Source organism: Mastigoproctus giganteus, chromosome 7, assembly GCF_048544385.1.
Source record: "Mastigoproctus giganteus isolate SK-2022 chromosome 7, ASM4854438v1, whole genome shotgun sequence".
NCBI classification, from domain to species: domain Eukaryota; kingdom Metazoa; phylum Arthropoda; class Arachnida; order Uropygi; family Thelyphonidae; genus Mastigoproctus; species Mastigoproctus giganteus.
This window is the reverse complement of record NC_143581.1, coordinates 73,573,830-73,588,256: the sequence shown is the minus strand read 5'-3', so window position 1 is coordinate 73,588,256 and position 14,427 is coordinate 73,573,830. Positions and strand designations below refer to the sequence as shown.

Here is a 14,427-nt window from a genome sequence, read left to right as displayed (position 1 = left end):
CTCGTAAGTATTGATTAGCTTCCAAATCTCGCTATCTCAATTTAGAATAAACTAAGGATCCTGACTAGGTCTATAATCTACTTATAGATGATAATTTGATATAACAGTTGGTTAATAAATCGACTAAATTTGGTTAAAAAAAAAATTTGGTTTGTGACACGTGGATTTGATACCGTTACCGATACTAAGTAATATCTACGAAATCTCTGTCTAAGTTAAACTTTAAACTAAGTATCGTAACTAGGAATATAAAGCTACTCTAGAAAATAAGTTAATATGACAATTTAAACTAATAAAGCAGAAAATAAATCAGGAAAAACTTCTCTGTTTGAAGAGCTTTAAGGAGCAATGTCCGCACAGGCTAACCTCGCACCCAGACTCCTGCATTGGCTAGTTGGTCTATTTAGGATACTATATAGTATATTCTTAAGCACGATCACATTCCTCCTTTGTGCAAAGAAGATATGAGGTTACTATTTCTATTCGTGACGTGCTAATCGCAGCTAAATAAACTCAAAGTGTATGTAACTTAATCCACCCGCATTGAAATAGCACAGCTGCACGTTAGTGTAAGCCAGTTGTATAATCTAGAGAATGAAAGTACTGTAGTTTTATTAGAGTGAGGTTGAATGCCACATTTTCGTAGTGAACTGCAAAATTACATCTTAACCCTATTTGACATTCCAATTCTTAGGCCTGGCGACAGGATTAAACATGGAATCCAGAAACATTGCTAGTTATTAAATTCATAATTGCATTGTGTACGAGTTTTAGCTTCCTAAATGGTAAAATGAAATGTTCACACTACAATTCACTTGGTTTAATTATTTGTACACCACATTAGTTCTTTATGAACTTTAAAATCTTACCTTTTAATGTCCTCTCAATATTTATGGAGAAATTATAATCGGCGGTAGGATCGGTTAGATCTTTTACATAAATGGAAAGATAAAGGGACCAGGGCAGATACTTGAAAGACTTTGCGTCACTGGAAAGAGTCAAATGATGCTACTGTATTTGCAACTACTTAAGCCACACATTGTCAGGTGGATGGTCATAACATCGAATATCCTTTTCCAGTAGGTTCCAAACATGCTCAGTTAGGTTGCGATCCAGTGAGTTTGGCGGCTGTGATAGTACGGAGAATCATTGTCGTGTTCCTGAAACCAGTTAGCAACCTGCCAAACCTTTAGCGCGTTGTCCTGTTGATAGACGCCAGCATTGCCTGGATACCCTGTCCTCATGAAGGAGTGTACTTGGAGGCGATATAATGGTAGACATTCTCATCGAGCCGTTGATTATTAGTGATCAGAAGACCCAGGGCACACTTTGAAAACAGTCCCCAAACTATAACATCATCAAAGGCTGCCCACAAAGGGGCAGCATTTTTATAAAGGCCATCATTCCTCATCAGTCAGAATTCTGAAAGGCCATTAAGAGATTATTACAGAGACAATACATCATCAATGTCAAAACAAGTCGATAGATGATAAACGGATCGGTAATACGCTACCCTCAACAATTCCCAGAAGACGTGATCGTTTTATACATACGATTAAAAAAGACAGTTAATTAAATAGTTAGTGCAATTTTCTCACCTTTGTGTCGTTGAAGTAATGTGCGTGGCCGACTTGCATTCCAAAGGCTAAGAGTTTTCTCATATTAAGAAACGATTTTCTCAGTGATCTCCTAATGAACTTTAAGGCTATATTTTTTTTCATTACGTTTATAGTTCTTCTTCTTTATATATGTTCTTAAGCCTTTCTTTGCTACAAGGAGTCAGAAAGGAAAGCCATCTTCTTTTTTCTCTCTTTCAATTAACACAACTAATCCTAATTTCTAACCGCTGCTCATTTGGGTAGCACACATTTCTCCTGTCTCCACATGGCGGGGCCGAAATCATGGCAGAAAAGTTCTTCATCTGCAAAGGGGGACACATATTCCACATTTGTACAAATAAAACTTTCTTAATAATACAAGTTTCAGTACAAATTGTATTATTACGAAAGTATTAAATCTTGTATACACGAAAGGGGTCTACAACAGCTATAGTTTATTAATTTTAATTATTTTAAAAGACTATTGTAGCATGTTATAAATTATTATTTTACTGATGGAGTCTTATTGTTTCCAATTCTCATCTTCAAACCTGGAGAGACAGATAAGACACCAACAAACCAGAAAATGGATAACTCAGAAAGCAGTGTGGAAAAAGGCAGAGGATAGACACCACAAATAGCAACAGCCTATTTGGTATTACCGTCTACAGGAGATCAAATTGCGGGGGAAATGAATCCATTTCTAATCCAAATATGCCTTGTAAGAAATAATAAAACTTCTAAACTCTCTCAGAAACTATAACAAACAATGAAACCTAACGTATACTCCATAATATATTCCGAACAGCTCAAGAGGTGTCATCTCTGAATGTATCTTCTACATGTATCAGAGTAAGAAATAAATGAAGAAATTAGAGATCGAGTGACAAGTGGGAAAATGTTCTGTAAGGAGAGATGGTAAAATTTTACGAACTAGGAATTTAATTCTCACCTTCAGCACACCAAGACCGCCATAAACTTTCAGAGCAACTTATTTGAATTGTCAACTCAGGGTATACATGTTTTGTAAGAAGAGTAAATTTACAGAACTGCGGATTTTGCAGAAAAGATCTAACTGAAGGAGCAGTGCGTTGACGCTTCGTCATACTAATCCACATTCACACAAGTATTGAGGAACTCTGCAGTCGCTGAGTCCCTCAATGGGCCCTCCCTTTTCAGACTTCTAATTCCTTTCTGTACGGATATTTTCTAATTCCTTTAATAACTAACAAGCGGAGAAAAAAAACAAAATGGTTCTTGCTGTAAAAGTAGAGTAAAAGTAAAATCTTCTTGTCATTTGGTGGATTGCCATTGGGTTGTAATTTTGTAAAATCCTCCAGGACAGTGGCAACCTACCCGATGACAAGAGGATTTTAAAAATTCAGTATAGCAAGCCGCGCTCAGTTTATTTTTTATTTTTTTGTGGCGGCGTACAGATTTGAATTAGTAGCATATCCCACCTCCCAAGGAAAACAGCCAAAGGAACTTCCTTATGACATAAGAGTGCCTCATGAAAATTACACATGCTTCTAGCCCACGGCTTCCTTTATCTCGTGGTCTGGTAACCTAAATAACCTTTAAATCGAAGGTTAATTATGGGGTTAGTAGTTCATAACATTTAATAGCTGTTGAAAACTACTGTTAATGAAGCTTGCATAAGTCAGGGCTGACCCAGTGAACAAGGCGCAAATAACCTCACCCCAAAAAGCTTAATTTTTCGATGAAAGGCATAGATTTAGGTGTAACTTTTAACCTTCATTTAATGCCTACAAAATATTAAATGTAACATGAAATATTGCTCTGACTATCTTCATCCTTTTTGGAAGGATGCTTTTATATTCTTCTTATACAGTTTTTTTTTTTTTGTCCTTTTTTATCAGTTTATATGTAAGTCTTATTGCATGCAAAAACTTCCTCGTTCTTCCTCAATAAGTATTCGAAAATAACCTACGAGACGATGACCTCGAACCTGCCTTGTGTCGATTGACCACATTAAACGGTTGACGTTCCTATGTCAAGTACCGTCAAATAATGCCCAGTTCTTTTGACTCACAAAAGGACCTATTTATCAGCATACACTACAGTGATCTTTATAATTAGAATTGTCGTGTCTCTTTTTCTATTTAATCTCCCACCCTCCAATCTCCATACTGTTCTGTCTTTTGATGATGTAAAGTTCGCTTCTCCACTGGAAGGTTGGTTTCACTTCGCCTACCATCCGGATCGTGACTGACGCCCTGTTTTTGTGCGCTAACCGCCTCATTTTTGGCCATTCATGCCAGAGAAGCCAGGTGATTTGATTCCTCATAAAACGGCTGTGCACATATCGCTCATTTATGAGAGGACACTGGCTTAATTCATTTTACACAATTAGACTCGTACAGTGGCAGGCAATGCCTTTATGCGAATTTCAACATAAAAATTTAACTAGAGCGGAGCAGAAGGCACAACCTGTTGACAAAAGCAGTCGGGTTAAGCATTTAATAACTGCACATTGTACATAAAGTACGACTTCGTAAAAAAAATTTTAAAAAAAGTCATCTTTGATGGCTGTTTGTGAGCCATTCATCCATGATTCAAGAACTCGAGAATCCTTGAGTCATGATTCTCAATTTCAAACTTCGTTAGACGAATGTCTATTTTAACTTATATGAATTAGATAATGAATTCTAATTTTGTTCTATGGCTGTATTGCACAGATCTTATAAAGTTTCATATTGAGACCGCTAAGAAACAAGGTCTTTCTCTTTTAAGCGCCCACACACATACGCACAACATCGTCATCATAATTATCCCTAGCTGATGAGGTTTGCATTGGCAAAGAGGGAATTGCGTCATAAAATATTAACAGCATAGCCATTAAAATAATTGCTTGATACTTGTTAATAGCAATAATTTATCTCCTTCCTTTCCCTGATGGGGATTGCGTCAGTAAATAAACAGAAACCATTCTGTTCTAATAACACACTGAAAACAGAAAAATTGGACCAACAGCCACGCATTAGTTGGTGTTGTCACCAGAACATATTGAAATTTGGCTCGTTCGAACCAGTGTCGTGTTTTCTAGAAACGGTTTGATGATTAATATTCATAACTGTTTTTCCAACTTCTTCTTTTCATTGGAAGCTTTTAGTTGGATTATATTTTAGTATTTGTTAAGATAGCAGAGCGGACCACTTAAATTTAAATTACTTTAATTATACGCACTATTAATTATATTTTTTAATTATGTATAAGGCTTGGGAAGTATTGCTGGACTCAATAAAAAACCCCTTGGCTTTCTTTGTTTTGTAATTGTTAATTTATATACGAGGGACGTTTGAAAAGTTCGTGGACTGAGTATGAAGAGGTGAGGCGTCAGGTAGCATGTTACTTTATGACATAGTCCCCTTTGCAGTCAAAACACTTTGCTATCGATGCTGCAATGCGTTGATTCTAGCTGCAGAGAAAGTTTTCTCTTGAGCCTCCAGGAATGCATCCATTGCAGCAATGATAATGATTAAACACGAGAGAAAATATGATTATTTTAATTATACCAGAATTAAAAATAAATCCGAGTTGCTTAGTTCAAGTTTTACAGTGTGATTGAAAGTTTTACAGTGTCCTGTATCTGATTGAAAATTTCCTCATACCTCTAATAACTATGGGTATGAGGAAACAATCAGTCTAAAGCACAGCCTCTGCAGAAGATTAGCTATTACGTTACTTGCATACTCTTTAAAAAGATTAAGATTGAAGGTTCGAATCCCGTTCCTAAAATATTGAACTTAGTCATAACTTCAACAGGGAATGAGTTAACTATTCTTAGGAGTAGTTGTAGGGATCTTCCCTGAGTCTCGGAAAGATAACTGCAATTGTATGTGTAAAAAATTTAAACGCTTTGGCGGTAATCCAAAACAACTCAATCCAGCTCAACGCACATGCAGGTTCATTATTGAACCAGCATGAAAATTGCGAAAAAAAAAACGAAATAACGCTTTTTTTTAAATTTTCAGGTCCTGAAGTAAACAAAGTTGTGTGAATAGGAAAGACGTACAAAATCAGTCCAATATTTGGGAAAAAGGAATAGTAAATCTATTTCACCTAAATCTATGCCAAAGGCAATTCATGAGGATATTGTTACAATATTGGGAGAGGATGCCCTTTTCTATTCCATGGTTAAGAAGTGGGCAGCAAAATTTAAACGAGATAAGGAGTCTGGAAGATGACCCACGCTGTGAAAGCACTGCACGATCCACCAATCTAGAAGTAGTTGATAGTGTACATGATCTGGTGATAAGTGAGCGACAGTTCGGTACATCGCCAGCGTTTGAGCATCTCATCTGAAAGTGTCCCACATAATAACAGAGGTTCTCGCTATGAAAAATATGCCAGTACGATGTGTCCCAAAACTGTTTGACAGCAGATCACAAACGCACGGATTGTCAAATGATATTTGCATCGTTTTTAAGCAGATCCAGCAAATTTCCTTGCAAAGTTTGTAATAATGGATGAGACGTGGGGGCCCCATCACTTTCAATCAAAGGAGTAGTCTAAACAGTGGAAACAAAGCTCTTATCTCCCTCCAACGGAAGCCAAGTCGATTCCTTCTGCTGGCAAAGCGAAGGCATCGGATTTTTGGTGTCGCTAGTGGATTATTTATCGATTCTTCAATATGCAGTCCCTATATGGCCCCAGAACGGCAAAACATTTGCGCAATTAAAATTAAATATTTATTTATTTACAAAGATGGCTTACATTACAAAGAAGCCCGTAACCCTGTTAGCAATTCAATGAAGAGAATAGGAGAGCTTGCCACTATCTGATCCATGGTCCATTGGAGAAGTACGGCTGTAAAAATAAATAAATCAATAAAAAACAAATTTTGCGGATCGTGTAACTTTTTTTTGGCAAGCGCTTAAGTATAAAAATATTAGTATTATTATTTTTTTCTAAGTTAAAACAAAGATTGCACAGTAGCCTTTATTTCAAAAATGTAATGCATGGAACAGAGATTATTCTGCGTCCCCTTTCAGCGTGTACAAAGTGCATGCACCGCGTAAAATAATGACAAACAGTACCAACAGTCAGTTCAAAGTGCATTCTTCGTACTTTTATTCGTTATAATGCTAAAATAAAGGATGATATTTAGCACTGCACAATTTCAAACTGCTGTAATTATTTTCCTTAATCCAAGAATAGCGAATGTCACAGGAAAATTGGACTAACAACATTGGTCCAATACTACGTGAGTTTTTACAGCGTTGTTTGAAAGAGCGAAAATGTTGATAAAAAAGTGGTTATCAGGGCGAAGAAAATACCAAAGTAATTATAGGGAAAATATACCCGAATACCAAAAATAAAATTAAAAAAAAAGTGATTCTTCCTCTCTCTCTCTTTCTTTCTCTCTGTGTTGTAAGTCTAAAAGTTTTTCGTTATTTATCTATCTCGGATTTTCTTACGAGGAAACAGATCATTTTATACGTTTAGAAAGATTAATGGAGAATGCGATAAATGCAATTTTTGTAACTAAATGTTCACGTACTTCTGCAGTGCTCAACCCTAATAATCCTGAAATGATCATAAATCACTGAAGTCAAGGAAATAACCTAAGAAAGTAAGATACTGAAGTAATGGAACTGTAAAGGTATCTTTCTTGCCAGATTACACTTCACTCACTTCCTTTTGTTTTTTGTTTCTGGTCCTTGAAACTTTAGTTCGACCAAAAATATAACCTTTTTACATCAGTGATAGTCCAGCTTCACGGGAAGCTGGACCATCACTGATGTAAAAAGGTTCACTGGGCGATAGCATTTTGGAAACTGTAAGATCTAGGTCCTGAAGCAGCTCCCAGAACCCACTATGAATCTCTCTCAACCGAGGAACGAAAGTAGTAGGAAGCAGCCACGAGGAGTGTTGGGAAGGAGAGTAAGTTCTTTCCAGTTTTTAACGATACCAGCCACTAAACAAGAGCGTCGATTTTGGCGTAGGCATTTTGTACTTTCAATAGACAGCTATTAATTTTGGATGGATTGATTAGCAAAGGAAGTACAGTATTGTACACTAAACTTGGCGGGCAGATTTTAAATAAATAAATAAATATGAATAAATAGATGTCTGTACTTTAAAATTGAATGGTGAGGCTAGGTTAACTTCAGTTGTAAGAAGACAGTGGATATTTAATAGTAGTTGTTTAAGGGTTGGCCATTTACAGAATACACGTCAGTGTATTCTGTAAATGGATAAAATTTGTGGAAATCATAGTCAAGTAGAATAAACGAAAGTAAAAATTTGGTGTTGGCGAATTAGTGGGAAGAGTGATGAGTATGAGGGCAATAAAGGTATACGATGTCAATTATGTATTGAATTATTCACATTCCAGATTGAACTGCAACTAGAGTAGTTCGGAGACGAACCTGTATCTTAATGTTTTTTTTTGCATTTAACCGTATTGTTAATGTTTATGTATTATTAATATATATTCTTGTTATTATTAGTATGTAAATTATATATTGTGTATAATTTGTTTTATTAAAATTTTTGTTAACATAAAGAGTTCAGTTAGTTGAATCAATGATCTGCTTACTCACACCATCATCAGAAATCTCTGGAACTTTTACAACTTATTGGATATTTTGCAATATACTATTTGGTTTCAGTAGGTGGGAGTTACCAACACATAAGAAGATAATAATAATAATGAAGAAAAAATCGAGATATTACAGAACAGAGATGACTCGACAGGATTGGAGGCAATCCGTTCACTATCTCTAGCTGAACTCCATGCTGTTAAGTTTGCCCTTGAAAATATTTCACACTTGTCAATCGTTAAAAGCATAATACTGTATATACCGATTCAAAGAATGCTCTTTTTAGCTTTAAAAAAACACCTCCTCACTTTACAATCCTTTAATAAAACTTAAAAGACATGAACTGATGCGTCTCCGTGAGCGTCATCAAACAGTTATCTTCTCTGGGATCCCAGAGAGTTTACGCACAGTGGTATTCCAGGAAATGAATATGCAGATGACGATGATGCTGCAAAACATCCCTTCAGCATAGTCTCAACAAATGATCTAGACCCATATGGTGATTATAGATGCAACTACGCAGAGAATACGTGTGGAATAGTGGACACTTCTGGAGAAAATGCAAACACATAAAAGCTGTTTCAACTGAAACTTGGACTACACTTATGGACTTATAGCCTCCGTAAAAATAAAAAGTAGTCATCCCAGCCTGAATAGGTCATATTCAGGCTGGGATGACTCACTCGCTCATCTGTTTCTGCTTAGTGGTGCTGAGCAATGATGCACAGCTCAGCACCACTAATAATGAATGCAAACTTTTTCAACAATTCCAGACACACCTCATTCTGTTGACTCTCAGATCTGCAAGGACCTTTGTCATTCAGCCGCATCATAGGTAATGACGCAAAGTACTCCGAACTTTTTTCCTACCTGAAACAAATTCCAATATATGACCGCTTCTGACTACTCCCCCTGGCAGTTATCATATGTAACCTCAATTACTCTGGTAGGCTCAATATAGTCTAAGTAGTCCTTGAGCCAGAAATCCCACAACCTCAACAACTATATCTAAATGAATACTGCATGCAAAGAACATGACCTCATGGAAAATCAAAATCCTTGAAAAAAAGATTATTACCCGTGCCACATCACTGACTACTAGACGAATTATCCCCAAACTTAAGTAAATAATTGCAGAGGCAAGTATCTTCCCTCTAGAGAGCGGTACAAACAACACTATAGGTTGACGCTTTCGTTTACCTCAGTTACATGTTCCCAGGTAACACGAATGAATATTTCAACGCTTTGCAGATTGATTCCAACAAGCTAATCGATGACAAGAAAGCAAATCCTGGAAGATTTGCATCTCAGTCCCGATTCGTAGAGAGCTTTGGCCAACCCCACTAGTCCAACTCATCTGATCGGCTTTTAAACGGAATCTGTTGATCAGATGCCATTCAAAGACGAAGAATGTATGTCACTTACATAAAGTGTTTCCAGTTTGATGTAGCAATTTGAAAGGGCTCTAGAAAATATTTTTCAAAGATAGATCAGTCTAATTTGAACTTTCTAAAACTATTGTTAATTCTTAATATGTTAAATTCAACTAAATCATTTCCTTGTAAATACGTGTTAAAATTATGTTAAACATAATTTATAATATCTTGTAAATGTGTCTTCAGACTTCTGTAGGGATTTGGGGGAGGGGAATTACTGTTCTCATGAACTTGCCCCGTGGATGAGCATTACTCTTATAGATGCTTACAATGTAAGAGCAATGCTCATAAATCATACTTGTTTGCTTGGGTACTACCTAATTCAAGTAATCCCTTCTATGTACACCCCTCTAGCCAGACCACTGTGCACAGTGTCAAACTAATATTAATGAACAGAAAAATATTAATTATATGACACCAGGGAGGGGCCCTTAAGGTCACGGTCCCCTCTCCCAATCTCGTGAATGTTCTTGTTTATACTCTGGCACAACCACCAGGTCAGTAGAGTTTACAATAAATCATCGACACAAACATTAATCTTATTTAGCAGTCACTGGCTTGAACCCCGGTCCATTCAAAGAGTGCGTGCTATTTCACTCTCGCTCCTGACCACTCGGCTACGCCAGAATCACCACTAGAAACTGTTTTACCATTTTCATGCGTGTAAATTATCGGAATACCCTCTTCCACCACAGACATACACGAATCATAGCATGTGTGTGCGCCTGCGTCCTGACTGAAAATATGTTTGTAGATATTGAGATTTTCAAGTATTAAACGGATATCCAGTCTTGGGTGTAAAACATAAACGCACAGAAAAATTGTTTCAGAAAGTACGAACGAATGAATTAAATGAACGTTTCATTCATTCGTACAGTATGGATGCGCTCTTCGGCACTTCTTACTGAGAGCTCCGAAGAACGCCACTTGTTTTTTTATGTTTCAAAATATTAATGCTAACGTGGTTGTTTTATCGTTTTTTTCCCTTCTTCTTCCCCTTCTTCTTGCAGTCAGCTCACTTCCAGGCAGTCACAGAATCTCCGGCAACAGACTGTTCTCCCACTACCGTCATCAGCGACCTATTTCAGGGTCACATGAGGTCAACTCTCAGTTGTACCAGTTGTGGAAAATCTAGTGAGACTTTTGATACTTTTCTCTGTGTATCACTTCCCATTCCTTGCAGCCAAAGAATTCCTCTGTTCGTTAACCTAGTTCCCTACACCGGCAGGGCAAAAACGGTAAGTATGTAGATGTAAACGAAACGTAATATACACACTTCAATTTTCATGTTTAAACTTGTGTCATGTTCTTGACAGAATGATCGAAGTTTAAAGAAGAAAACTGGCGTGTTCTGGAGTTTCTTAGCAACTCATCACTAGTAAAATAAGCGAAAATCCCTCCTAATTTCTTGGCAACTAATTACCAGTACCAGCAAGGTGAAGAACATCGCTTAACTGCTCTAGAAATAAAAAAAATAAATAGTGTCAGACAGCCACTATATTAGAATAACTAAATAAAACAATATTCTTCTAACATAGAGGCTGTCTGGCACTGCTGCTCATTTTGCGCAAAATGCTACAAGAAATAATTGTAAATATGGTTGGCTCAATGCCATAATGTAAATTATTTCTCTTAGTTTGATTCCAGCAGTGTTTGCACAACCACGTTTGGGTGTGTTTAGAATTGTCGAGCTTAGGACAAATGATTGGATTAAAGAATAAAAACAAAACAAAGAAAAAGTTGGGAGGGATCAGAGGATTCCAGGAAATCAACTCATGATCTGCCAATCAGCCAAATGTTTTTCCCATAATTCAAAACTCTACAACTGAGCTGAAGGAGTCTATGTATAGTGTGCAACTGATGACATCACCAATCGAAGCAGCGAATCGTGCGTTTATTGTGGTAGTAACTGGAATGCTTTTACCCTGATGTCACCAGTATCACCAAGCTTGCACGTTATCGACGATAGCTTAAGTGGAATGAAGGTGCTCTTGGTTGCACGTGCGAAACCAACGGGCGAATAGGAGCGAAAGGAAAGTGCTAATTGAATTTGAATTTTACAGTTCACGTAGCACATGTACAGGACTTCTCACCAAGCTGGAACGCTTAAAAATGCAGACGTATATACAGTAGTTGAAAAGAATTTCCAAACATGACCATGCAGTTATCCGGGTTTAAGCAGGTCACATGTGACTCCGTAATGGTTCGGTACAGCAGAACGCCTAATCTCCGTTTCACCTTGACCTACTTACTCGCTGCTTACACTCGTTTCACCCACTGCTGTTCATCGTGACTTTGTGGTCACGGATTAAACGCCTCAACTACATCCTAAAACTTGGGAAAAATTTCTCCACTCTTTTTTGGAGTTTGATCTCTCTCTCTCTCTCTCGATCTCTCACTCCCACGCTCCCCTTCTTTTTCTCTAACTTAAATCCGTTAACAAACGGAGAACAGGTGCAGCATCTCAGGGTCAATATGATTGTCAAGCAAAAACAAAGGACGAACATAGAATATAAAACTGTGTGAAGACTGTCGATTTGACTGTTATGGTTTTCTATTTTGAGGAATCTAATAATGACGAAAATAAGTATTTTTTGAGAATAACCATTGAAGTTATATTGGTCATTATGTCAGCAATAACAATGGATATTATTAGCATGAAAAATAAGTAAATAAATAAATAAAATTCTTTTACAGAAGATTTAATATTATAGACTAGTATAATGTTTCCGATTTCTTTCATCAATAGAATTTGGACTGTTTCTCTTTCAGAAACCGTTTTTTTAAACGAAATATCTTTATTCTACTTATTCATATACAATTTTATAGTTTATAGATACATAAAATAGCAGACAGTGCTCCATACTGAAACAGGGGAGGCATACGAGATTATAATAAGATTTCTCAAATTTCTCAGATTATAATAATAATCTGAGAAATTTTCACGGAATATCTAAAAAGAATCATACTTGACGAGAGGATGGAACAAACAGATAATAGGACGGTGGGTGATGAGGTATGGTGAGGTATTGCCACGAATCCATAGGGACGTGATGAGTGTATTGAGTTCAGTGGAACTGGATGGGAATAATCGTATGTTGTTTGCGGTTAGAGACGGGTAGAATTTGCTGATGGGCTTATCAGATGATCCCAACTGGGGGTAACCCATTTAAGAGTAGCGAGATAATAAAGATTAGTTTTTTAGAGGATTGTGCGGAAGACAGAGATAACGATGAGGATAATGAAGTACGATCTGCTGAATTTGGTAAAATGGAAGAAGATAAGGATAATATAAGAAGGTTGGCTTATTTAAGTAGATTGGAAAGAGGGAATAAGGTTTTGGAACATGGTGCAGATGAAGGGGGGAAACTGTGTTAACACAGAGTAATGATTGAAATGAGGATACGGAATGTGAAAGCTTGGGTGTTTTTTTCATGGAAGATGGACATTGTGTGGAGACTGGGGAAATAGCAGATCGCGACTCAGTTGGGACTACTAAAGATTTGTACTGTATAACTGTGTCATCTCTTTCCTCTTTGGTGTATGAAGAGGGGGGGGACAATAAATGTACGTTCGCTTCTAAGATGGCAAGCGTGGAGCGTTCGCAGCGGAACCTGGAATATATGCAAGAGGCGATCAGGCAGTCCGTACTGGGTATTTAGCGGATTTTGCAGAATGGTAGAGGTAATGCTACTAGGGTCTGGAATACACTTCTTACTAGTGATACTCCTTTGAAACGAGAAAATTTTGTAGATGATAATTCATCACAGATTTGGCAGGATAGAAAGATTAAAAATACACCTTTAGGAGTATTTCAGAGAAGGGAGGATAAACATAAATTCTGCACTTTCTGCAATAAATACTGTTTGTATGCAAATACAAAATACAATTGTTGAATTGGAGTGCAAAAGGGAGTTGGCTAGGAGTGAGGATATCCGAAGAAAACTGAACAGAGGACTGTGACTAGGCATTTAGTTCTTTGTACTAAATGCCTAGTCACACTAGAAGGTGAAGAGGATAAAGGATTATCCAGGAGGATAATCCTTTAATCATTCATTCTCATTCTCCTGTCGTTTAGTAATATAATAATAAATCGAATTCATGTGTATTATTCTTTTCCATGGTTAGAAAACAGGCATATGAAGCTGAAATTTGATTTCAGCTTCATATTATTTTTGCCTACATTAAAGCGTGCAACATTTATAAAATATTATCAATCAAAACTTGAATTTCAACAGGCTAAGAGTAAGTAACTTTCTTCTGTCCAAATGGTAGTTAAAATCGAGCCTTCTGATCTATAGCCAAACTACTGACTGCAACTTGTGTTCATCCATACTTCCACCTCTGACAAATCGTTTTGAATCTTTTACATTTTACTTCTCCTCTAATTCTTGCATCGATGGCCTTGGTAATTACCTCCTATCGTATCAAATACATTCGATTCAATGCCTGTCGTTGTCTTCCGACAGAAGTAAAGTAGAAGAATCTTAAAATCTTGATGCCAAGAAGTCTCCAGATTCTGATGCATTTCTTCACTTGTTCGCAAAACCCTTGACACAGAGCATGTTCCTGTTTTGTGTCGCCTTCTTACACACTCTTATTCTGGTGGTGCTTAACTTTCTGCATGGAAATTTTCTCACATGTAACCAGTTCCTAAGATTGAGTAACGAATCGTCTCCTTCCAATTATCATTCCATCTTCAGATCTTTCTGTAATGAAGAAATTCACCAACCTCAAACTTGTACACTACCTCGACACTATCCAACGGATTAACGACCGCTAGGATAGGTTTCATCAGTGTCGTTCCGCTGGTAATATTTTAAA

At 37.0% G+C, this 14,427-nt stretch overlaps 1 protein-coding gene across 2 annotated transcripts in view; it reads left to right on the top strand.

Moving 5' to 3' along the window:
- LOC150082996 (ubiquitin carboxyl-terminal hydrolase 43-like) overlaps nt 1–14,427 on the top strand; it is a 96,779-nt gene that overhangs the window by 41,289 nt on the left and 41,063 nt on the right. For both annotated transcript variants that reach the window (XR_016547203.1, XM_090377728.1), the window contains exon 2: nt 10,614–10,841. Coding sequence is in view for 1 of the 2 variants with exons in the window: in XM_090377728.1 (XP_090233854.1) it covers nt 10,614–10,841 (228 nt within the window). In the remaining variant the exon portion in view is untranslated. The remainder of the gene's footprint in view (nt 1–10,613; nt 10,842–14,427) is intronic.